At 35.6% G+C, this 26,443-nt stretch overlaps 1 protein-coding gene across 1 annotated transcript; it reads left to right on the top strand.

Annotated features, from left to right (window-relative positions):
• Positions 1-146: 146 nt before the first annotated feature.
• LOC109109408 (anoctamin-1-like) lies at positions 147-26,127 on the top strand. The gene is made up of 27 exons (XM_042744454.1): positions 147-355; positions 1,456-1,622; positions 2,996-3,301; positions 5,519-5,611; positions 7,401-7,552; positions 7,641-7,695; positions 8,228-8,279; positions 8,383-8,438; positions 8,554-8,601; positions 9,643-9,707; positions 10,482-10,616; positions 11,037-11,197; positions 11,343-11,425; positions 12,382-12,393; positions 13,151-13,228; positions 14,272-14,337; positions 17,113-17,187; positions 17,263-17,464; positions 17,580-17,691; positions 19,098-19,155; positions 19,243-19,343; positions 19,569-19,720; positions 21,331-21,483; positions 21,591-21,643; positions 21,740-21,921; positions 22,022-22,127; positions 23,306-26,127. Exons 1-27 carry the CDS (start codon positions 319-321, stop codon positions 24,395-24,397), a joined length of 3,852 nt encoding a protein of 1,283 aa, XP_042600388.1. The 5' UTR covers positions 147-318; the 3' UTR covers positions 24,398-26,127.
• The last annotated feature ends 316 nt before the right edge of the window (positions 26,128-26,443 follow it).

The following is a 26,443-nucleotide window of genomic DNA, read 5'->3' as shown; positions in this document are numbered from 1 at the left end:
AGTTTTATTTATTATATAATGCTTGATCATAAAACACAATTTATTATGAAATTATTTTTTTTAATATTTTCCACGGTTAGTTCGTAATAATTAGTATTATGCATTTAGCGTCTGTTTGTAAGAGATACCTTGTGTGTGTGTGTGTGTGTGTGTGTGTGTGAGGGGGAGGGGGTTGTGTCGGCTGTCACTACTGTTCTCTCGGTGCACGCGCGCTGGAAGTTTGAGCGTCTCGAGCGCTCCACGGAATTAAAGGCAGCAGCACGAGCGCGTTAAGCTCCGCGGGGCCGCGAGCGGATTGTCCACCATATCACCGGGAACATGAACATGGCACTGAACAGGTCGCCCTCTGCCACGGGTGAGTACCAGTCATAGCACTCCGGTGGATGTTGTTTGTTGAGGCTGTTGTTTGAGTGCGAGCCAAAGGCGAAATGCATTTGCTGAATGTCTGTGCAATTAGCACTTGAATAAATTGGCTTGTTTGGTTGTCGTTTTATATTCAACTGTTGCAAATGCATGCATGTTATTTCATGTACTCGTGCATTTATATCATAAGTCTGATGTGGTGAAAACTGAACATTTGAGTGGCACCAAACTGGTCGTTGATGTTAATTGCAATGAGGCGCACGCCATTATTTGCCCCTTCAGACGGGCTGTCACACTTTAACACTCGTTAACATTGTAACTAATTGTGTTAGAATTCATCCTTTGCTTTGGAAAACAACGAGAGGGCTCATTGTGTCGGAGGGGGTTTGTATAATTAGCTGGGGCAATAAGCTGGATCTATTTCAAGCGCAATCTGACGCCATGTGTTGTTTTCTCACAACAATCAAACACACTTTATAATCGTTTTTCTCTTTTGACATTGACGACAGAATGATTTGATATGAAAGCACTGGGAAATAAATGCACAAATAGACTGTGTAGTGATGCATGGTTTGGTCAGGTGGTGTAAATGCGCTTATAGCTTTTCTCTAAGAGTCATGAATCCCTGTGTTTGTTTACCTGAAGGCATGAGGCATATTTAAGTGACGCGTTAGTCAGGTGTGAATTTTTTTAGAAAGACTAAAGGTGTAAGTGCTGCTGTTTGTGTGATCAGAGTCAGTTTTACAGGTTTTGAGCATTGCATTGAGGCACAGCCTTCAATTATGTCGCTGTCCTTGGTGCTGAAATGTTTTTAGTCTCTACTTTTAAATGGATGCGTTCTTTCTCTCTCTCTCTCTCTCTCTCTCTCTCTCTCTCTCTCTCTCTCTCTCTCTCTCTCTCTCTCTCTCTCTCTCTCTCTCTCTCTCTCTGTTCCATTTCATTTTCAAGCAATTTATTGGCATGATTGCTTTGCATGCAATATTGTCAAAGCACACACAAAGAAACTGACATAAGAGAAAAATCACAAAAGAAGACTTTCAGTAAGATATTATTAGACATCAAAATTAACCTGTGAATATCTCTATCTAACAGAAAACTGGAATGGGGCCCCTGAGCGGATGCGTGTTTCCACCATGAAGAGTGAGTCCTCTTCCATGCAGAGCGAGAAACTCCGTTGTCTTGCCCGAGATATCTCTGAACTGGGCCAGCAGGGCATGGCCAGTGGTGGGCATGATGCCAACGACATTGCTGAGGACACGGTGCGTGATTTCTGTTGTCTAATGCAGGCTTTAAGATGAAATGTTGTTTATTATCAAAGACGGGTGTTATTTTTAGAGCACATTATGTTAAATTATTAACTGACATTATTGCATTAAATAATGTTTCTGAATAGATCGTATTAAAATATTTGCATTGCATATGTTATGTTCAATTCAATTCAGTTTAGTTCTGAAAATTTAACTGCAAATAAACTTGAATTATGTGTATCTTCTCAAGAACATAAAAAAATGCAGTGATTTTGCAATTGTAAGCTGGTCACACAGTGATTGTGGGTTGGAGTCAGTGGGAAAAAAATCTCTAGATATTTGCATCGACCATTGAAAAATCCATGTCAGTACTGGACAGTTACAGTCTGAGAATCCATTCTCCAGTGGGGGAAAACACTTTCCAAGGACCCAGCATGCAACATACTCATTGTAATGAGTTTTTTTCATGCTTCAGTGGAACTTGCTATGTGTTTTCAATATATCATATTGGAAAGCATCTACTAAATGGCATCAGTTAAATATTTACACTAGACATTCCCATAGCCTATAGAAATCCCAAGGCATTTTCTTTTAACAAAATTCACAATTCCAATGAACTTGATCATTATAAAGTTCTTTAACATACAGTAAAAATGCTCCCAAGAACAGACACTGGAAAATATTACCCCCTAAAACTGTGATTTTTTTTTCAAAACTCAAAGGTAAGAAAAAAATTACAAGTTTTTAAAGACTTTTTAGTTATATATTTTGTATTTTTATAATAAAAAATATTTGAAAAAATCTTATTTGCATAAATTAAATATTTATGCACACAGTAAACTGTCATTGTTGTTTTTTGCTTTACAGTAAAAAAATAGTTTATTTATTTATTTATTTATTAAATTTTGCTTATGGGAATTGTGGTGCAAGTCTGTAATTTCATAATGCAAGAAGAAAAATCACAAAATGTCTTTTTGCAAAATATAATTTTTAATTTTCTCTTATTTGGGGTAAAATATATTATCTTGTATTTTTTGATCATACATTTCTTGGGGATCTTTTTGTAGTGTGAAGGGAATATTATGAAAACCACAATGTCAGCTTTATCCACTAATTTGCAAACCACAGGGACTGTCCTAGTTATGCACCTTGCTCAAAAGCAGAATTCGAATCAAACATGAGTATGACAGGAAACATCCAAAAGCTTTGAACCACCAGCCAATCAGTGGATGACCCAGATCCTCAAATGTTTTGCTGAAACTGCCAACTACACGCTATGCAGCTTTGAGAGAGCTCCAAGAATCTGTAATTACAGCTTTCGCTGTACAGTCATGCAGATGTGTCTAGATGTTACTGAGCTGAAGAGTGCTTGTGTGTGTTTTCAGGAGGAGCCCGGCCCTGGTCCAGGAGGAGGGCTGTGTTTTGCAGACGGCCGCAGAAGAGTGGACTACGTTCTTGTTTATCACTGCAAGAGACGTCAGTCCCAACACCGCCACTCTGTTGTCTCTAACGGTAACGTGCCGTCCCAAAGCCCCACCCCTTCACGCAGGAGTACGAAGGGCGATATTTTGGAGGCAGTGCTGGAGGCGGGGCTTGCAATGGAACCCGCCAACGAACTACAAGATAAAATTAGGGAGGAATTTGAAAGAGGACTTCAGGAGGAAGGCTTGGAGATTGAACATGACAAAGAGGTTTGTGTTGATGTGTGCATACTGTAGTTATGTTCAGACTGCTAAAATACTAGCCAACTGCATACTACACAGTATACATTAAATACTGTACTGCCTAATATTTTTAGTTCTTAAATATGTAAGAGATTATGAATTATGCAACATTTCAAACACTAGGATGCTACTATAAATTGTCATATGATCTGCTTATATCCATACATTACTGTTCAAAAGTTGAGATTTTTAAAATCTTTTTGAAACTCTCTTAGGCTTACCAGGGCTGCATTTATTTAATCAAAATACAGTCAAAATAAATATTATTACAATTTTAAATAAATGTTTTCTATTTTAATTTTTATTTTTAAAAATCTAATTTATTCCTGTGATGCAAAGCTGAATTTTCAGCATCATTACTCCAGTCTTCAGTGTCACATGATCCTTCAGAAATCATTCCAATTTTAAATATTTAATATATAAAAGTTTTTTTGTTGTTGTGAAAAACATGATACTTTTTTTAGGATTCTTTGATTTAAAAACAGTTCAAAAGAACAGCATTTATTTAAAACAGACTTTACATTATAAATGTCTTTACTGTCACTTTTGATCAATATAATGCATCGTTACTGAATAAAAGTATTAATTTCTTTAAAAAAGAAATAAATTCCTGACCCAAAACATTTGAACGGTTTTGTGTGACTTTACAAGGGTGTCGACACAGTTTCCTTTTTGGGAATCAAAAGGGGTTGTTTTGCATTTATTTAAAATCCATTTTGTGTAAAAGTCCTTAATTTAATCAGTCTGATCAGTTAAGGAAAATGGTGCTTAAAATAAGCCAAAAATCTGCATATTGCAAAATTAGTGTGAGTAGCATAGTATATTCTGAACATAGCCTATGTGTGTTCTTGTTTGCCCATGCATGTCTCTATATCATTTTCCTGGCAAGCACAATGTATCATTGTCTCATGTGTTGAGCCATGAATAATCAGGGATGAGCTCAGTTTTGAGTGTAATACTAACAGAATAAACACAATCAAGAGATTCCCAAGGTGACCTTGGAACTTAAGAATTGGAGACCCAGTTTAGAAAAAGCCCAAACCCTCCCACACCAAGAAAAGTCTATCTTTTTGGAAGGGGGAGCTAGTTTTCCTTTTCAAGCAATGCAGCATATTTTAATACTAGTTAACAGATGCCAAAAAGCATTTCTTTGCGTTCCTGCAATGCTGCAGTGGTGGCCCCCAGCGATATATTTGCGACAGATGCAACTGTGATTGTCACAAGGGATGATCGGTTCCCCCTGCATCATGGATTTTCCCAAGTTGAAGCAGGGAGAGCTTAGTATTTCTGAATAGGAGTAGATTGGTTGACTCATGCAGCTTTTTCCCACAAAAAAAGCTTATACTCAACCAATACCCTCATGAATCCAAATAGAGTGCCTATTATTATGCAGGTTTGAGTACACCTTAAAATAAACTACATGCTTATGCACGAAGAAAAGACTAGATATTTCAACCTAAAAGAAATAATCTTTTGCATAAAGAAAATAAAGCCTATTTTTGACCATTATGATTTTTGATAATAATAATAATGAATAATGAAAATCATCTGCTTGAACGCAGTGTTTTTAATTAATCGGCATAAATTAATACCATGTTGTGTATTTGCAAATTATTTTGTAAGTGAAAAACATTGTTTTTTGATATTGCATAACTAGCTATAATAGTAAATTAATTCTAAGATGCAAAGGCATTGTTCCTATGTCTGATGTCTATACAGATCTGAAATTGGCCCCAGGGTTCATTTTAGCATAAAGATTGACTGATGAGAGTGAAATCCTGAGTGAAAGCTGTGATGTGGGTGTACGTTTGATTGTTGGTGGTGTGTGGATTAAATTTGAGTGCCACTGTCTCTAGCCTAAAGGCAGATTATGGTTGATCCTCATTGCCAGAGGTGTTTGTGTTTGATGTGTTTGTGTGTGTGTCATTCATCCACGCTGAATAAGACCATTTTAGTAACAGCTGCTTCTTAAACTCTCTCTCTGTGTGTGTGTGTGTGTGTGTGTGTGTGTGTGTGTGTGTGTGTGTGTGTGTGTGTGTGTGTGTGTGTGTGTGTGTATGTGTGTGTGAGTTTGCACCAATAACCTTATCTTGAACCAAATTTTCAGTTGCATCCTTCAAACCAAATTGACTGTATTATTCAGTGGTGCTTTACTCTTTGAACTTATTTTCTTTTTTCTTTCAAATGAGAACGGTCCGGTTTACCCGTCTCCATGTTCCCTGGTCCATTCTCAGTCGTGAGGCAGAACTTCTCAAGATCAGAGTGCCGACTAAAAAGGTGAGTTACTATAAAAGGGAAACAGACACATAAAAAGGCTGCCATTTGAGAATAAAATATAAAGATGTGTCAAAGCACTGATGCAGTGAGTGATCTGTGAGGCTCATAAAGCTCTCAGGGACCTAGGTTTGAGTCTGGTCTGCATCATGTTCTGATTCCTTTTACCGTTGACTCTCTTTAACAACCCCATAAAAAAAATATATATATAAGGATACACAATTTACTTGTAGCATTTGTCAGAATCTTTAATAAGATATGTTATGTGTTTTCTGAGAATCAACCCTACAACCTTGTGTTGCTAGTGTATTTAAACTAAAATGCTTCCAATAAAATAAAGTCAATTGTTAACTATTTTTTATTAATACTTGTATTCAGCAAGGATGCATTAAATTGACCAAAGTGATGGTAAAGACATTTGAATGCTTCTATTTCAAATAAATTATTTTGAACTTCCTATTCATCAAAGAATCTTTTAAAAAAAAGTATCACAGTTTGCACAAAAATATTGAGCAGCACAACTGTTTTCAACATTGATAATAATAAGAAATGTTTCTTGAGAAGCAAATCAGCATATTAGAATGATATCTAAAGGTTCATGTGACACTGAAGACTGGAGTAATGATGCTGAAAATTCAGAGTTTGCATCAAAATAATAAATTACATTTTAAAAAATATATTAAAATATATATTGTTATTTTAAATTGTAGTAATATTTTACAATATAATTATCTTTGACCATATAAATGTAGCCTAGGTGAGTATAAGAGACTTATTTAAAAAAGAAATAACTTTTTACACGTTTATTTATATACATTGAATCGACTTAATGAATAGATTCCTACAAATTTATCAGCTCATGATGCCTTACAGACTTATTTCATCTTTCGTCTCAAATTATAAATGTAATTTTTCCCCTGCTATTATAAAATATGCAGTGTTCCTCTCAAGACCAATATTTAGACCAGTGTTAGTGAATGTGAAGGTTTTTAACACCATTTAATAACCATGAAAGCAAATCTGAAAGACTAAAACATTATTTATTTTATATACAATAAATTTATATATAATAAGTATGACCTGACATTTTCCTCCAGTGTTTTACTGGTACAGATTGCAAGGACAATTCCAATGCCAATAAACGAATGCCAATGATTAGAAACAGTTCTGTTCAAATGAGAGCCCAGTGTGTCAATCGGAGCTGTTCAGAGACTCCACAGTCACTCTAAATGTGGACACTGGCACAGCCCATGAGTGTCATGTTTTTGGTGTTAAGAGCTTTGGCTCCATGATGATCTTTGTAAGTGCTCCTGGTTGGCGCGGTCTAAGAGCAGTTGTAATGCCAAAAGTCAATTCTCAAAGTCTGAACACTGCAGAGAAAAAAGTGATCTGATTACACGGTCAACAAGCCGATTACTTGTAAAATGTTTTCAAATTCCTGCGAGAGGAATTTGTCATACGCTGCATACTAAGATGATTGTTAACGTCACATTTTCCCATACATTTAAATTTGGCTTAGAGTTACATCCTGAAAGAATGATTTATCCTTTGAGGTGGTGAGTTGTATTGAATGATATAATCTGATAATGGTGGATTAGCTGTTGAGACATATGGACCCACATCTCATGTGCTTTGTTTGCCCGCAAAACAAGATATATTTCCATTCCACACATGTGGTGTTAAATAGTCTGACCCTGGTCTCAACTTCTAGTGTGTCTCGTCTCTCTTTAGCTCTGGATATAAATGGATTAATCTCTGTTTAATTTCAGTTCCGTTATGGTTGTTTTTCCAGACATATCAGCTGAAAGAGAAGACGGGGCTCATGGGTGTAATAAGCTCATTTTGGACAAAGATCAATCAGCCGTTCCAGCCGGGCGTACCAGAGCCCCAAGACCCACGCATTCGGGTGCTATCCCAACCGTTCAGCAGAGACAAGCTACACCTGTGAGTGCCAGAATTCGTGTGCCATAAAAGAGCATTTACAAATAGCAAACCCATGTGTTGGCTTAATTGGTTGTCTTTTATTTTGCAGATTTGATATAAAGTCGAAAAACAACTTTTTCAGCAATGCAACACGAGGTCGAATTGTAAGTATCAGTAATAATGAAACAGGATGATTATACACATCTGGACACATTAGAACAGATTTAAAGCAATAGTTATGTTGTTCTAATGGTTCATTTTGCTGTGGAACACAAAGGGAGAAAATTTGATGCAAATGGTAATGGTAATTTTTCTTCAACAATTGGGGACTGGAGCTTTGAAGCTTCAAAAATGACAGAAAAGCATTATAGAAGTATCATTAAACTATACTGTTTTCATGCCATACACTGACTCACAAAGAGCAATTTATGACTTAGACATTACTACATAGCTCATAAATTTACATGAACATGCCCAGAAGAACTAACATCTTATGACTAAGTGCACATTTCATATGGACCATTTTTATAATACTTAATGGTACTTTTTAGTAATTTTGGAGTTCACATTCATTATGTTGAAATAGTGACCAGATAGGAATAGATGAATTTTTCATTTTTGGGTGAGCTATTCTGTTAATGTGTAATTGTTTATTTTTTTAATGTATTATTGTGTTGTGTACACGTGCTTACATAGGCTTATGAAATTCTGAGGCGCACCGCCTGCACACAGACCTGTCAAACTATGGGTATGTTCCTCGAGAGGTCAAATCTACAAATACCATACTCTTTTTAATTGGATTGTTAAACTGTCAATTTGAACGTTCAAATTCTCTCTTTTTTCTGCCTCAGGTATTTCATCACTGCTAGCTAAAGGGGTTTATGATTCTGCCTTCCCTCTGCATGATGTAAGTTTTGCATTGTACCCAGCTTAATACAGCTGATTTATAATTCACCTGTTAGTTCAGTGTACATGTGTGATATGGTTTGGGTAGAGCTCTGAGTGTGTTGTCATTGCTGCAGGGAGACTTTGACAGCTCAGAAGATAAAGAGCATCGCAACGACAGACAGGTGAGTCCTGCAGCCTGCTGCGATTCGACGGCAGCGTGTCACACAGTGACTTTTAGGATTTTTATTTTCATTTGATTGATAAAATGACAATAAACTGCTTATTACTGTAAGATATACTTGTGTGTGTCATCTCTAAGAAGATGCAAAGGATTTGTAATGAGTAGGGATGTAACAATATTATCAATATCAAAATATTGCGATAGCAAAACTGCCATTATGCTTTGGCACAGTATCTGTCAAACAATCTAAAACCAAAAGTACTGTTTGCGCTACGTTTCGAAGCACACACATTGATCAGCTCGTGATCCGGTGTTTTCAGAGCCTCAAAACGTCTCAGTTCACAGTGAATGCAGTGAACTCGTTTATTGCACATGCTGTGAGTTTAATGCGTGTTTGGGAGTTATGCTTGCAGTTATGCTTTATTTTCGCTGCAGATGTTTACAGCATTTCACTAGATTTGTAGTGAGACACGTTTTTGTTTTTGTAAGCCTGTTTGTTTTCACTGAAGAAAATAGGAAAGAAGTATTGTAATTTCCCTAATGAGTTTAAAGCAAAAATAATATACCTATGAAATATTAATTTTCATTTATTTTACAGTGCAATTGTTTTACAATATATGGCTATTACTGTCATTGTTATTATTATTATTATTATTATTATTATTATTATTATTATTATTATTATTATATTCTACTTTGTTTGGCTTCTTAAAACACCAATGTGAATGTAATTTAGACTGAGACAGTATATCAAATAAAAAGACGGTTGAGTCCCCTTTAAAGTTCAGGTACAAGTCAATTCACTGACTTTTTTCTAACTTAAGTTTTCTTAAATAAGAACATGGGTTGCAGCTTCTGATGTTGAACTCTCAAAGTGCATTAGATAGAATCATTTAACTTTAAAATTTTTCCAATTCTTCATGTCTTTTTTTTTTTAATTACACAATAAATATCATATCGTGGACTTCATATCGCAATATTATCGTATCGTGAGATTTTGATATCGTTACATAGTAATGAGTGATATTTGTGTGTATTGCAGATGCTGCATGAGGAATGGGCCAATTATGGTGCTTGCTGCAAATATCAGCCAATGGACCTTATAAGGTATCAGACATGATACATCCCTACCATCTGTTTCTGTGTAAGATGTAATTCAGCACACAGATGGTTATTAACTGGTTCTCTTTTCTGAGAACTGTCAGATGTGTGTGTGTGTATTTTTGTGGCCTGCTGTAAATAGTTCTACTTTAAATCGCGTGTCTCGTTGAGGAGCGATGTCACTTTTAATTTTCAATATTTCATCTGGCTGGCAGGCAACAAAGTCTCATTCTGCCCATCCCAGAATGCTTATCAAACAAGCATTTTCAGCATAATAAAACATTATTAAATAACCTGCAAATTACTACAATTCAGCTTTTTTTTAGAGCAAAAGAAGACGCTTTGCATCTGGTGAATTTAATATGCCCGCCTGGACATCACGAATATTAAAAACATGCCCACCGTGTAGCACGCATGCTGAGAATGGCAGACTATGTCTTTGACAGTACAATACTAAGACTATTTAGTAAATGTATACTTATCTTTTGGCTCACTTGGAGTCTGCAAACTGACAAAATCTGAGCTGATTTTGGGGAAAAGCTCTGGAATGGACTGTAGCTGCTGAAAGCATAATCAATATAGCCAAAATATTTTAATAAATGAATATACAAGAGTTGGAGGATGTGTAAAACTTGTGAATGGCATTCAGTTTCAATTGTAGGTTCATGTTCCGTGCAGTCATTGTTTTCGAAATCAGCGTTTTTGCATGTGCTGGTGTTCAGTGGTTGTTTACCTTGTCAAATTCATAACGGTTCTGTATCCTGTTTACCTGTATTCAAAGAAGTACTTTGGAGAGAAGATTGGCCTGTATTTTGCCTGGTTGGGAGTGTACACACAGCTGCTGATTCCAGCCTCGGCTTTAGGAGTCGCGGTATTCCTGTACGGCTGCTTCACTGTAGACACCAATGTGCCCAGGTAAACACATTCACGTGTTTGCTTTTCTATCATGTTGGGGTCTTTGCCTTAACTTCTGATGTTTTTTAACAAACAAATATTTTTCTGTGCCCTAATCCTGAATATGATCCTCACAGATTTTCATTAAGACTTTATTCAGTGTGTTTATTAAGCTATTTACCTTGTGGGGACTTAATATTGAAATAATTATTTTTCATAATATAAGCTAATTGCTTTAGATCAAACCAACAGTAACTCTAATATGTATTTTGAAATATTTATATTCGAATTGCATTGATTTATTTCCTTCATTAAGCCCTTCCCGGTGATGTTTTATGAGTTTTGATGTATTTTCCAAAAATTTTCGAAGAAAATAAATGTTTATGTGTTGCAGTGAATGTTTGTGATATAATCAATAATTAATTTCTCCCTCTCTTTCAGTCAAGAGATGTGTGATGAGCGTCTTAATTTCACCATGTGTCCTCTATGTGATCGTGTGTGTGATTACTGGCAGCTGAGCAGTATCTGCAGTACAGCGCGTACCAGCTATCTGTTTGATAACCACGCCACCGTGGGCTTCGCCATCTTTATGTCCCTCTGGGGTATGAACTGTATGAATATGTGCATTTGATGATAAACTATGTGATTACTGTACATTTACAATATATTGAGAAGAAATAAGGTGGTATAAAGAGGAATAGATAGTGTTGAGATAATTTGTGTGTGTGTGTGTGTGTGTGTGTTCAGCGGCAGTGTTTTTAGAGCACTGGAAGAGGAGGCAGCGATGTTTACAGCACAGCTGGGATCTGACAGGCATGGAAGACGATGAGGTGAGAAAAGTCCCAAGCATTTCAGAATACTAGAAACATGATCAAAGTCGCAGAATACCTCTAATATTCATTATTAAATAGCGGCAGCTCTAAAACCAGATTTTTGAAGCTGTAAAATAGCTGACATATGCACATCTGTGACTGCATCATTTAAAAAATGCTGCTTACTGAGTGGAATTCTGATAAAAAACAAAAGTTTGGACAGGCACATCAAAGGATTTCTCCTTAATATATAATAATATGTTGATTTGATGCATACATACATTTTTCGGGATTCTTTGATGAATAAAAAGTAAAAAAAAAAAACAGCATTTATTTGTAATTTATAAAACTCTTTTGTATTAGAATTTTCTTTGTTGATTAATTGAATGCATCCTTGCTGAATAAAAGTAAAATAAGCATATAGATCATCTTTGATGCACCTCTATCCAGCAGGACTTCCTAACTGTGGTATAATGATTGTTATGCATAACCTCCAATATAGCTGCCTTCTTAAAAATCACTCCAGAATCTCACCTATGAGCATCAACGCAAACTTGCAGCAACGCAGTTCATAAAGCATTGCTAAACATAATCCAACATAATAGCCAATTCTCTCTAGTGCGACTGCTGATGGCCTGCTCTTCATTAGGTTTATGAAAATTCAAGAATTCATTGTTCTTGAGGGTTTGAACCGTTCACCTGGGAGCTGATTCAATCTGAACATGTGTTGTGTAAGTGGTGGAAGACGATGGTGTGTATGTGTGTGTGTGATAGGACATGTGTAAGTAATGAGATTGTATTCTGCTTAAAGCATTGAGCTGAGTGGATGAAGGTCTGCGCTCTCAACAGGATGCCATGGAGATCATGAGCGACATGCTAATGTGAACGATAATGAACTTCAATTACTCTGCATGTTAAGTAGTGCAAACATGTGTCTAATGCTATGTTTTCTTTGCTTTCATGCTCACCGATAGGAAAGGGCTGAGGTAAACCTATCTCCTGCTCTCTATCTCAGTTTCTATATGGTTCCCGACACGCTCAAATGCACACCATATTTCTCTCCGCGTCCCTCACACATCCCCCACCCTCATCATCGCTCCATCTCCCTTTGCATTTTTCTGCACAGCAGGAGGGTCAATTTTGCATCGGCCTGTATGGTGACGCTGTTTGATGAATCAAACCCTGAATTCGTAGGAAGAGGGGAGATTTATAGTGGATTAACATTGTAGTAACCTGTGTGTCAACGAATCCTTTACCGTAATTTTATACCATTAACCTCAATGCCATAATCCTGACCACAATGTTCTTGCCAGATATTCACGACCTTATTTGTGAAGTTGAATATGCTACCTGTCTGATTGAAACACATTTTGTGTCATAAATATATCATCTTAAGCATTCTTGAACTATACAGCACTCTTGCACAGGATATTGGTCTGATAGAGTCTACTAAAGCAACGTGTTAGCCAGAAAAGCCCTGCGGGTTACGTGTTTTTTAATGAACTTGCAGTTTTGTACATACTGGCGTCTTTGCCTCAAGACAAGAAAATGATTTAATGTGGAAACAAGATAATTATTTTGATTTGTGCATGTATTTGTGAATCCTGTTTCTATGGAGACAGTTTTGCTTATGCATATCTAAGGAATTGATGTTGGATTTGCTGCTTTTTGACATCTTTGGAGTCCTTGATCACTGAGCTTGATGTGTATATGTGTGTGTGTGTGTGTGTGTTTGTATCACAGAATGAGCTACGACCAGCATATGAGGACTTTCTCCTTAAGAAACAAGAGAAGAAGGCAAAGAATAAGAAGAAGGAAGAGGTAAACTGAAGCATTATGTGCAAAACTATTAACTTCTTATGTTTTAACAGATGAATTTCCATAATTTTCCATAACATTTTCAGTTGTTTGTGATTACTGAATAATTATTTTAAAATAAGTAAATAGTAATTTTATAAAGATTGCACTCACAAAGAGAAATAATTATAATTGTAAAAATATATTTCTATCCTAAAAGAGTAATAATTACAATGATAAAAAACTATTTTAGAGCTGTATATAACTATATATATATATATATATATATATATATATATATATATATATATATATATATATATATATATATATATATACATATATTCACTATGACTAAAACTTTATCATGTCTTCTTATAATTTTAATAATTTCAATGACTTTTCCAAGCTTGGGAATCACAATTACCTGATATCATGCAAATATCAGATCTGATTTTTCAAAAATATCTGAATATTATTGAATTATTAAAATATTTCTGAACAAGGATGCAGAGTCATAAAAGATAACTTAAAACAATACTCTTACAAAATTTCTGAAGGAATGTGCACAAAGATTCCTGTAAGAATTAGTATTTTATTTGAATAAACTCATTAAATGAAATGTTACTTTAATAATTTGTATACAATTTTTGAAATATATAATAATTATATTAATTTTCATTGATGACTAGTAAAAAGAATCTTGGAATTACATTAGGAAGAATCCTTTAGAATTTAATTTGTTTCTTATTAAATTCCAATTAGGGTTTATAAATAATAGAATTATCTTAAGTAAAAAAAAAGAAAGAAAAGTATGATAGATATTCCAATAGATACATATTTTAATTAATTATTTTGTTTTATAAACATGTGTGTTTAAAGTACTTTTTACTAACTATTATCAATTCAGGATATGAAGGTGAAGTCTTAATTTTCACTTCAAATTTAATTATTGCTTAAAAATGCACTGAGCTAAAATACCTGGAATAGCATGCACATTTTTCCAGGTAGATGTAAGAGAATGAGTGTGTGTGCGCAGTGCTTTTAATCTCTGCTCTGTGTTCTAGCCGGACGCAGGAACGGATGACAAAGGAAGAGAGAAGCTACTGTCTGCTAAAGGAGGACAGTCGCCGGTGAGGAGGGGGAAGATAATTTGGGAGTTTACTGTGTGTCTGTCTAGGAGAGAGCAAGCTAATCAACTTAACCAGAAGAGGCGGGGCTTCAGGGATAATGCAGTTAGTTCTCAGCTGTCAGTCACAGAGTGGTCACTGCCCTGACCTCCGTCGGACCCCTCCTGCCCACCCAGCTCATATCCGTCTTGCTTCTTATCACACCCCGCATTAGCACTCTCTTATCTTTTTCTTCTCATTCTTTCTGACAATTGAATTAATTAGATAATGAATTACTCAGTCCGGTGGATAACGTTGGCGCTGTGTTTTTCCCCTTTAAAATGAGCAGTTTGGTCGCAATTTCACTTGATGTGATTTTCCGGATTTTTGTTACTGTCATTGTGCCCTTGTACGCAGTGTCAGGCCTGCGGCGTGTACACAACACACGTATGGGCTCAAACACTATCTGTGGCATACACGCTTACTACACACGGCACTCAAAGCAGATTACCTCTCTGGGTATTCCACACTAGATTATGCAGATTAGAGTCAGAGCGGGATTAAAACACGCAAGTTAGAGTGGTGTCCTTCCTCTAATCAAAGACACATGTCCAGTGTGTATGTGCGTGTACCTGAGAGAGTGTAGTGTTTTAATTCAGATTTGATACGTGCACGTCTGGGGGAGGGTTGGATCTGTGCTGTTCATTAACTTCAGCACTTCAATCAAATCAGCACTACTTAGTTTCAATGATTAGTTTGTTGCAAATCCAAAACTATTTCCTGTTCTGAAGCACAAAGCTTTAGATTTTGTGAAGTAACATTTAACAGTGTTAAGTTTTTAACTGAATAACTACACAATATATTGGAAGCCAGGCCATACTGGTAATGGTCGCTATTAGCATATTTTTTAAAGATGTCATTTTTTAGGTATAAGTAACCAATTACTAGGATGATTTGACCAAAACATTTTAAATACTGTGGTGCTTCTTTAACATTACATTTTAAAATTATTTATTTTTATTTATTTATTTTGTGAAATACACCAACTAAAAGCATATAATGACAAGTCTTAGGGTTCACACCATCCTAAAACAATAATTATAACATTTAATAATCATTCTGATTTTGAGAATAGGGAACTCCATTGTCATAACTATAACGTTAATGACACTGAACAACGATATCCTTGGAATCACTTTCAGAATGATTTTTTTTCCACCTGATGAACAATAAAAACATTGACAGCCAATCAGAATCCATCCTGCTTTAAAGTGCTTGAGCAGTTAAAACCGCAGATGACAAAACTGGAGAATGATAATGATTAATGATTTTTATTGTTTGTTGATTTGGAAACTTATATGGTTATAATTATTTTTTTTTTTATAGTAATTTTTCTTGGCATGAATGAACCTTTATTCTTTCTTTTTTCTGTTTTTTTTTCATATTTTATTTTATTTATTTATTTTTAGTTTTTGTTGTTGTTGTTGTTTTCCCCAAAAGCATCATATTTCAACTGTACATAATGTACATAAATAACATTATATAACGTATGTATGTATATGCACAGATTTGTCCAGAAGCATGTAAAAATTCTAGAATAGATACTGTATTAGTGTGAACATTGTTCGTTCTGTTTAAAAATGGACCAAATATATACTTTTTATAGTACTTTTTATAGTATGGGCCAACACATTGGTTATTGCAATAACATTAAAAATGTGACCTGTGCTGGCAAATTGAGCAAATTTTCGAAAACGTGTTCTTTGTATTTTTAGTTTTATTTTATTTTAACCTTCCAAATGATGTATGACTTGTAGGAATTGGACAAATAATCACCCATTTTAAGTAAAAAAAATAAACTATCACCTACAACATTGCATCTTTTCCTCCACTTCTTTTCTTAATAATAATCACTATATTAATAATCACAATATAGCTGATTGTTATTTTATCTTTATAACTGAAAATTAGAACAAAGATGCAAATAAACAGTAAAACAAATACAAGAAAGAACTTTTCTTACTTTTTTCATCTAAACACTGAAAAAAAATATTTAATTGAATTAACAATTTTTTTTAAGGTAAGTGGATGCAATCAATTTATTTGAGCTACATTTAAATAAACAAATTTAGCTGTCTAACTTCAACATTTTTTTTTTTTATTTAAATGTTATTAGAAAAATTTTGTATAATTTTTTCCAGTGCTGAAGCATTCAAGTAAGAAAAACAAATATACTAATCAAATGTAAAAATCACTTCAGTGTATTCAATACAAATAAAAAAACTATTAAAACAAAAAAAAAAGCAGTTCAATCAAGAGCATTGAGTGATTCCTTTGTTTCTTTTATTGTTAGATAAACATTAATGAGACAGACGGCCTGTATATTAAGACCTACTGTACTGCACAGATCTAATATAATGTTACACATCAGATGATTTTCCCCAACAGTTCCCCAATTGTTCACTTAAGACATCATAGATAGTGTTTGTGTGAATACTCACCAAGACAGATATTTTGAAGTACTGTAATCTATATATATTATAATTTTAGATATTTGATTACTATTTGTAGCATTTTTGTGAAAAACTCAAATTTTCACATTTCACTTTTTTTTATTTTTTTATTTTTTTGCCTATAGCTCAAAAACAGGCCATGTGTATTCCGACTCATTTTGCCAGCACGGGTCACAAATAATAATTGCTTGTCAGTATCAGGCAAAATGTGATTATGGTACTCCAGTAGCTAGTGTATTCACAGCTGATATTGTGAACATTAAGTAACATCCTGTTGTTGTTGTAGCTTGCCTCTGAGTCTTTGTCATGGACAGACAGGCTGCCAGGATACTGCATCAACATATCCTCTATCCTCCTTATGGTATGTACCTTTCCCCATAACAACATTTGTTGCATAGTTTTTACAGTAAAAATTCACATTTATCGGTTTTCTCAGGTTGGGGTCACGTTCTCTGCCGTATCTGGAGTGATTCTCTACCGCATCATTGTGTTTGCTGTTATGTCAATGAACCCTGATCACGAGGCCAAGGCTAATGTGCGTGTAACCGTGACAACCACCGCTGTCATCATCAACTTGCTGGTGGTTCTGGTGCTGGATGAGATCTACGGCGCTATAGCGGCCTGGATTACAGAGCTTGGTGTGTGTGTGTGTTTACATGACAAAAGATGAAATGTTTTTGTTTTCTTGATAAAAGTGTGACTCTATCATTACCAATGATTATTATGAAAATTATGTTAATGTCATACTTGCAGAGATTCCAAAGACTGAATCGACATTTGAGGAGCATGTGATCTTGAAAGCTTTTTTACTGAAGAGCATGAATGCATTTGCACCTGTCTTCTATGTGGCCTTCTTTAAGGGCAGGTAAATTGGCATCCCATTAGCATACCCACCCAAACTATTGTGACGTTCTGTCTCTGTTGCCAATGATAATTGGATTATTATAATGTCCTTTGTTGTTGTTTGTCATGTCCTTACTTACTGTGTGCTTACTGTAGTATTGTGTTTGTATGTAGTGTTGTGTCTACACTAGTGTCTATACTGTATACTTTAGTGTTATGTGTCTGTCCTGTGTAGTCCATTGTTGAGAATGTTATCTATGTTCAACTATATTGTATATATCACTTTGCAGTGACCATTTGTTACATAAGAACCTTTATTTATATATATATATATAGAGAGAGAGAGAGAGAGAGAGAGAGAGAGCACAAAAATCTTAACCTAAAACCATGCAACGCTGAGAAACAAAAAATATTGTTAAACTTATACAGTAAGGTTCTACAGTATTTGTAATACATTAGTTAACATGAACCAACACTGAAAAATAACTTAGGGTAACACTTTATTTTAAGGTGTCCATATTACACGTTACATGTACTTACTATTATAATAACAATAAATTATGCATAATTACATGCAAGTAACCCTAAGCCAAACCCTAATCCTAACCCTAACCATATAGTACGTACATGTAGTTAAGTAATATTACTCGGTACTTAAATGTATAATTACACTGAAACAAGGACACCTTAAAATAAAGTGTAACCTCATTTAGTAATCTTATGCATTTCTACATATACGTAATATATTAAAGAAATCAGTCAGTTGCATTTACAACTGAAAAAAAATGTTGTATTTGTTAATATTATTTAATGGACCTAACTAGTAAAAAAAAAATATATATATTATTATCATTAATGAATACTGTAAACAAAAGTATTGCTCATTGTTAGTTAATGCATTAACTAACGTTAACTACTGGGTTTTTATCATAAGGTGCATTCAAAAGCCAAATTATGATACCCTAGAGTTATTATTATTATAATTGTTTTTTTTTTTTTTTTTTACATTTTCTATTGACATTTTTTTTATTATCTATATATTACTCATGAAATATGCTCTTTAATATAATTATTGTATACAAGCCCCATGTTGTACATTTGAAAGAATGCATTTTTACCCCTTTTTTTACACAATTGAAATTTTTCTAACATGTTTTATTAATGTATTACTTTTTTGGAGAGTTCATGTCTAAATTTCCATATGCAAATTACAGTTCTATAACTACCTGTTTTGTGGTGTCTGTGTGTTATATGTGTTGTGTTGCTGAACAGTACACTATTATGTTGTAGTTTACAATATATAGTGTGTCCCTGTGTAGTATGCTCTTTAGAGTCTTAGCACCAAAATGCTGAATCTCTGGGTTACATTGTTTAATCCAGTTGACATTTTTGTTAAAAATCTCTCATAACTCTGGTGTGCTAATTTAGGTTTGCCGGTCGTCCGGGTGACTATGTTTATGTCTTTAAGGATTTCCGCATGGAAGAGGTAATTATTAAAATGATAATATGTTTGTCTTCAGTGTTTTAGCATAGTGTAACTAACAGTTTGCATGTACATGTGTTTTTGGTCTAGTGTTCTCCAGGTGGTTGTCTTATTGAAGTGTGTATTCAGCTGGGAATCATTATGTTGGGAAAGCAGCTCATTCAGAATAATGTGTTTGAAATTGCCATTCCGTAAGTGTTTTACACACACATACACACATGCAAAGTCTTCCCCGTGGTCCCTCTGCTAATTTTCTTTGAGTCTGCAATGTACCCCCAGTCTATTAGAGGAAGCCCCTAACTCTCTTGTTAAATTAAATTTTAATTCTCCACACTGTTTAACATTACCAACACAGTACACAGTGAGTGATGGAAGAGATGTTTACAATAACACGGCCAAATCTGTTGACATTATAGAAAGCTGAAGAAGATGTATCGCACATATAAGGAGGAGAAAGATGGATCGGCAGATGATGAGGACAAAGATTCTAAACGAGAACCACAGCGCTGGGATTTGGACTATGATCTGGAGCCATATGAAGGATTGAGCCCAGAGTACATGGAGATGGGTGAGTACCATATGCTCAAATTGAAAATTGCAATGTTTGGTGCATCGCTTTCATTGTTCTACTTATTTTTAAGTACCTTACAACCCTAAAAACATCATTCCTATGTGCTTCATAGCAACTTGAAAACCTTATTTGACTGTGTAATGATAGTGTTTTGGCTTGACAATTTTTTATTTCTAGAATTCTTCTTTATAGTCAACAAAAATTCAATTTTCTTAATATACATTCGTGGTCTTATTTTCAGTGTTTTTTTCGAAAGATTTCTTCAAAATGTATGATTTGTTCTATTACATTTTGAAAGGAAAATGTGAATGCTGTTTAAAGTTGCCTTTAATAACTGTAATAATGAAATAACTTGCAATATAATTGTTAGGCATTTGACATCACCATGATGTCCTTCTTCTCTGGCTGCTACTGACCAATCATAATTAATTTTAGGCTTTGCACTCTACCTGGACAACTAGTTAGCTAAGAAGCTGTGTTGTGTCTAAATTTTGTTTAGAAATGATCGATCTTGAAAGCAAGATCTAGCTCTTATTAAATTACATTTACATTTTTTTTATAAGTATGCACCTTTAAAATAAAGGCATTCACATCAACACAAATGTTCCGTAAAAATAAATCATAAAATTTTAATAAATGACTGTTAATTCATATGTTCAGAGCATCACAATTTTTTTTTTTTAAACCGAGGGGCTTCAAATCAATTTTCTATCACACTATGAAAAATGTTGCCTAACCAATAAGATTTGTGCAAAAAATGAATCACTCCAAGGCACTCGAAATTATAGTGAAAAAATTAAAAAGCCTTTATTCACATGGCTTTACATTAAAAGCAACACACAAGTGCACCGACACGTTGCAGCTAACAAGCCTTCATCAGTCTTCATTGTGTGTCGCTTTTAATGTAAAGCCATGTGAATAAAGGCTTTTTAATTTTTTCACTATAAAAAAACGCCTTGGAGTGATTCGTTTTTGGATGAATTTAGAAATCCTGCATACAAAGAGCACCAATTTATGGACTTTATACCCCAGCAGCATTTTTGCATATTTTTTTAAATAAGATTTGTGATTGCCTAGAGCCACTGCTGTTGCATAAAATCGCTACTTGATGTATTTTGCTAAGCCAACCTCCTTGTATTAGACACATGGGGGAAACAGAATCCAACAGTGAGCAATACAGAAACTGTTCCCCCACCAATATGGAGAGACATGTTGATATAGATGCTTAAATGCTGTTGAATCTATCCCATATGGGGACGGATCTTAACCAGTATCTTGTTCAGGAACATTAGAACCTCCTAGTATATGAAATATTGGGGAGCAATCCATCTGTTGGAATCTGTTCCCCCAACTCTATGGAGAGATGGATGTAATATATGTAATCCTTCTCTGTAGTCAAACCGCCGTATGGGAAGCACTAGTGGGTTGGTGATTAACAAGAAATATAAAAAATATCAAAATGAATGCCAACATCTGCTCTATACAAACTATTATTAGTTTTTCCTTTGAAGAGGTTTAGCGATGGTGTTTAAGGATGTCTGTGATGACTTTGAAGAATTGGGTTTGATTGAGGACATTGGTGTATGTGTGTGTTTGCTTGTCTGCAGTTATTCAGTATGGATTTGTCACACTCTTTGTGGCCTCCTTCCCGCTGGCACCAGTCTTCGCTCTGCTTAATAATGTCATTGAAATCCGACTAGATGCGGCAAAATTCGTCACTGAAATACGCCGGCCTGATGCAGTCAGTGCTAAAGAGATTGGTATGAATTTTTGCAGCAAATATGCACAGACTTACTCATGGTTACACTTAACATAACTGTTATTTAATCTAGTTCACACTGTCACATATTTATCTTCCCTTTCCCAGGCATATGGTACAACATCTTGAGTGGGATCAGCAAGTTTGCTGTCATTACAAATGTGAGTGTAAAGATTTTGACTTATGTAGTTGCTGGCTGTGTTTAGTATGATTTATCTCATTGCGTGCAGAGATTTTAAGGTCTCTCTTTCCTCCAAGCATTTGTGATCTCCTTTACATCTGAGTTCATTCCACGGATGGTGTATCAATATTTGTACAGTGAGACAGGCACCATGCATGGTTATACCAACCACACTCTGGCTTATTTCAACACAAGCAACTTTAAACCTGGCACTGCCCCGCATGACACCGACTTTGACAGACAACTCCGTATTTGCAGGTACACATAACACAGAAAAACACACTCATACCCATGAACTCTGCTCGTCTATATTATCTGATATCATTTGTTCTTTCTCTGCAACAATTTGTCTTCACAGGTACAAAGACTATCGAGATCCACCTTGGTCTCTTGAGTCTTACCAGCTTTCTAAACAGTACTGGTCTGTGCTTGCTGCACGCCTGGCTTTTGTCATTTTTTTCCAGGTCAGTCTTTGTTAAACTGCTTTTCTTGTTGTTCAATGAACACTGCAAGTTAAATACAACTTAAGCTCTCTCTACCATTAAAAAAAAATAAAATAAAGTCATAGCCATGTCATCCTGTTCTTATTTACATGATATCCATGCAATGATACAAAAAGGGTTATAATGTAAATATCTCTAAAGCATTTAAATGACTTCATATGTCAATATAATCTTTGCGTGATAAAGGCAAGCAGATTTAGCTTTCATTCTACATTGAGGGGGCTCAAGCTTTAATTTCCCTGCCTTTGTACTTCTAGTAGGAGATTAAAATAGAGCTGAAATATTAGATATAAAGTGGAGGTGGGGGATGCTGGAAGAACTGTAACTTAAGTGATAAAAGCAGCAGTGGCCTATTAACCTTAAATTTGATTGACAGATTAGATGAACATGCTAATTTAAGAAATCCATATGCATACAGAGCAAATTCCATAAATGGTATTTAAATAAATAAATGCTTAACCAGAAATTAATCCACCTAATATGTATATATGTATTATATAAATTCTTAATGAAGAATTCATATAATTGCTGTATATCCAAGTATAAATAAAGCTAACTAAATAAATTAATAAATAATGCTGCATGATTCAATTTTAAACCCAACATGCCCTATATGCAGTGATAATTTTTACCCAGTTTTAATTTGGAATTGTCTTATGATAAATATATCCTTTAAATTTAATCAATATTTCATCATTTAATATGCATACATTTTAATCCATCTTCTTATTTTATTAAAATGGCACATAATTTTTGTTAATGGCGTTTTTTGAGAATAATATCCAAAAAAAAAAAAAAAGAAAATGGGTCAAACTACAATAGACCAAATTTTTGAAAAATATATAAACATTTATTAATTGCCATGTTCAACATTAGATTATCAGCATAAAACCTGTGAAAAATTAAATTTATGTTTTTATTAATGTTGATGAAAAAAACAAACAAAAAACATTTCATTGACAAGATTAACTCTGCCCACAGACTTCCACTATAAAAGTACATTAATGTACAAGGGTTTTCTTATGTTCTTGCAAACTGAGAAACAAATCCAAATTACTTAAATCTTAAATTGTCTTTAACCCAGAATATTCTCGTAAAATAGGATTGGATGTTTGATTCTGTATGTTGTTGTGTTGTAGAATTTGGCAATGTTCCTCAGTATGCTGGTAGCATGGTTGATCCCAGACGTGCCTCGTTCTCTGAAGGAGCAGTTGAAGAGAGAGAAAGCTCTCCTGATGGATCTTCTGCTCACCGAGGAGGCAGACAAGCAATGCACCCAGTCACACATATTGACAGCTACTAACAATGATGTAGTCATCAAGGTTCTAGAGGAAGGATCATCGGAGGAGCTGCCTGTCTGCAGTGGGGTAATGCTAAGCCAGTCAGATGAAGAGCTGAAAGAACTACGGGTGACCAATGGAGAGGAGGAAGAGCTTGAGGAACAATCAGCAGAGGAACCTATCGCATCCACCAGTGATCTGCCTGATAGGCCTCAATCTTCGAAATGTGAAAGTCTCAATACAACTTCAGAGTCCCTGTCTAAGATAGCCTGTCATGACGAATCACCCACCACACCTTTAGCATATTCAAACCAGTCTGTTCATACAATCAAAACCGGCTCACTATCACGGCACCGAGAGTTCGATTCGAATGAACCTCCACCTAGAGACCCAAGTTCCAGGGTTAAGAGCCGTTGCCGAACCCTTCCACCAAGGCACACAGGACCTGAAGCTGAAGCACATGTAACCAGACCTAGCCACTCGACAACTTTCACACATCTCGACCAGAAAGTTCCTCCATCCTCCAGTGAGTTCACCCTAATGGTCTCTAGAGGACCATCTAAAACCAAGCCCTCTGAAAGCCAAATGTCTGTCTCAGATTCACTGGATTCAGTGCTCACGAGCAGCCATTCAATAGCGCTCCCTCGCCCGCCATCCAGAACGGAGCTTGCTAGCAGCCTTTCGAAACCAGAGCTTATGGGCAGCCAGTCAACAAGACTACCACGGCCTCCCTCCAAACCAGAGCTGATGGGAAGCGCAACGAAAGAGCTTCCACCTCGTGACCCAGGCTCGAAAGTTAAGGGCCGATGCCAGACTCTTCCTCCGAAGTATAGAGGCGCAGAGACTTCTGGAGAGATGAAGACCAGACCTAGTCACTCCACCACCTTCACACACCTCAGTCAACAGATCCCCCCCTCACCCAGTGATCTCAAACGTAACACTCCCGTATGAGTGGGACAAGATGAAGTGGAACAACACTCCACCTTTTCAGCACCTTGCATCCGATCACCATTCTCAGTGCCAGGCAACCCATGCCATCAACAACTCATCTCTGACTTTTCGATGGTGACTGAACAAGCATGTTCAGTATCTCTGGATGTAGATCAATTGTTGATGGCTTGGTGGAGGTTCACTTGGTTGGTTAACTAGGGGGACTTCATTTGCACAGAATCACCAACTTTATTGGAGGACCAAGTGCAGACTTCTGCATTCTGGGTATTCTTCTGGAGCCATTTGACATGGCTCGATGACTCTTAAACATTGTCTTATACTGTGACTTGCCATTCTCTCTTTCACATATAAACTCCTGTACAGACATACGCAGATATACACACACACCAAATCTCATTAACCTGACCTCTTGAACCAGAACAGGGGAGAAGAGAGAGAGGATTAGGAATATGGGCCAAAGTGCTTTGCAGTCCATACGATTTGTAACTCAGCAAGTGGAACTTTCATTTCGTGATGTGTTCTTTCATGAGTTTTGCTAACATGTACTTAACCAGAATAATAACTAAATGTGAACTTATTAACACAATACGTCAGCTTCAGAATGAGCCAACTTGTTTGTGGAATTGTCTATTTGTCTTTTGTGGCAACATCTGTAGTGTCTCATCCATGTGGCAAGTTAGCACGTAGCTTGGCAGCACGCTCATGACATGATAAAGAAATATGATGTTGAAATGGATTCAAAGCCAATTACGCTGTACATTGCAAATACACTGTAGTATTTTACATAATCCCATTTAGCACTATATTAGCACAGCTAAAGCTAATGTAAAGCATGCTATATTCAATGTGAAGAGGTTTACAGGGATTTAGACCCAATCGTCACTTTAACTGGGGACAAAAGGTAAGAATGCATACAGGCCACGTTCACACTGCCAAGTTTTTGAAGTGACAAATGCATTTATTTGCAGGAATGAATAGCTAAGTTATCGCTCTATTTGAGTACGGAATACAAATGTCAATCCTAACACTCCAAACAAGCAATAGTCAATGTCTCACAGCTGTAAAGATACATGCCAGCAGTTTAGCCTGTTTGGTGTTTTCTATTTTTCCGCAAACTAATATTAGCGTACTGAGATGTATTCGCATCTGGCAATTTTTAATGCGTCATTAGTAGTCACTAATAAACAAACTGTGTGTACAGAACAGGATTAAGGGATTAGTTCAGCCAAAATGAAAATAATGCCATCATTTACTCACCGTGATGTCACTCAAGCCAATATTAGTTTTTTTCATTCTTGGAACACAAAATAAGAAATTATGTTGAGTGTCCAGGCTTCTCTCTTTGATGTAATAAAGTGAATGGCTATTTATACTTTACAAATTCTATAAAAGACAAAAAGCACCATAAAAGCAGATCAGACGACTCGTATGCTATATTCTGAAGCCATACAACAGCTTGTGTGACACTATAAAAACAACTGGAGTTGACAGCTGTATTTAGCTGCAATGTGGACATGGCCTCTGTGTATTCAGGTCTATGTGGCATGGCAGGTGTGTATGATATGCATTGTTCTAACAGGGATCAATTAGCTAAGAACAGTTACAAACAGCAGTCAAGTAGAACATTCACATCCATGTTATTTCTAGAGGTCTTGAGAAACTCTGACAATATTTTGATATTATAATGAAAAAAAATATGATTACTGTTCATAATAAAAAGTGGAAAGGAAGAAGTCGGTCTTATTTTATTCATTTGCATGGTTTGTCAGAATGCACTGCTGCTTTTGAATGTCTGTCAGTGGAAAATGTGTTTTTATCCCCCATAATGTTAAAGTTACAGCAACTACCACCAGGGGCTTATTGCCTCATGCATCTTTGACCCTCTGCTGTATTTTCGACCACCACAAGATGGAGACAGCAAACCTACACCAAAAGACACTGAGGGCTGGGAAACCAAAGGACTGTCGGAATCAAGTCGTGCACAGACTAGTAAGTACAGGTGGAGCCAGTGATTCACACCTTCACAACATTACATAAAGATTTCTC

The sequence above is a fragment of the Cyprinus carpio genome, chromosome B18, assembly GCF_018340385.1.
Source record: "Cyprinus carpio isolate SPL01 chromosome B18, ASM1834038v1, whole genome shotgun sequence".
Lineage (NCBI taxonomy): Eukaryota > Metazoa > Chordata > Actinopteri > Cypriniformes > Cyprinidae > Cyprinus > Cyprinus carpio.
The sequence above is the reverse complement of the archived record's forward strand: the minus strand, read 5'-3'. Positions and strand labels throughout refer to the sequence as shown.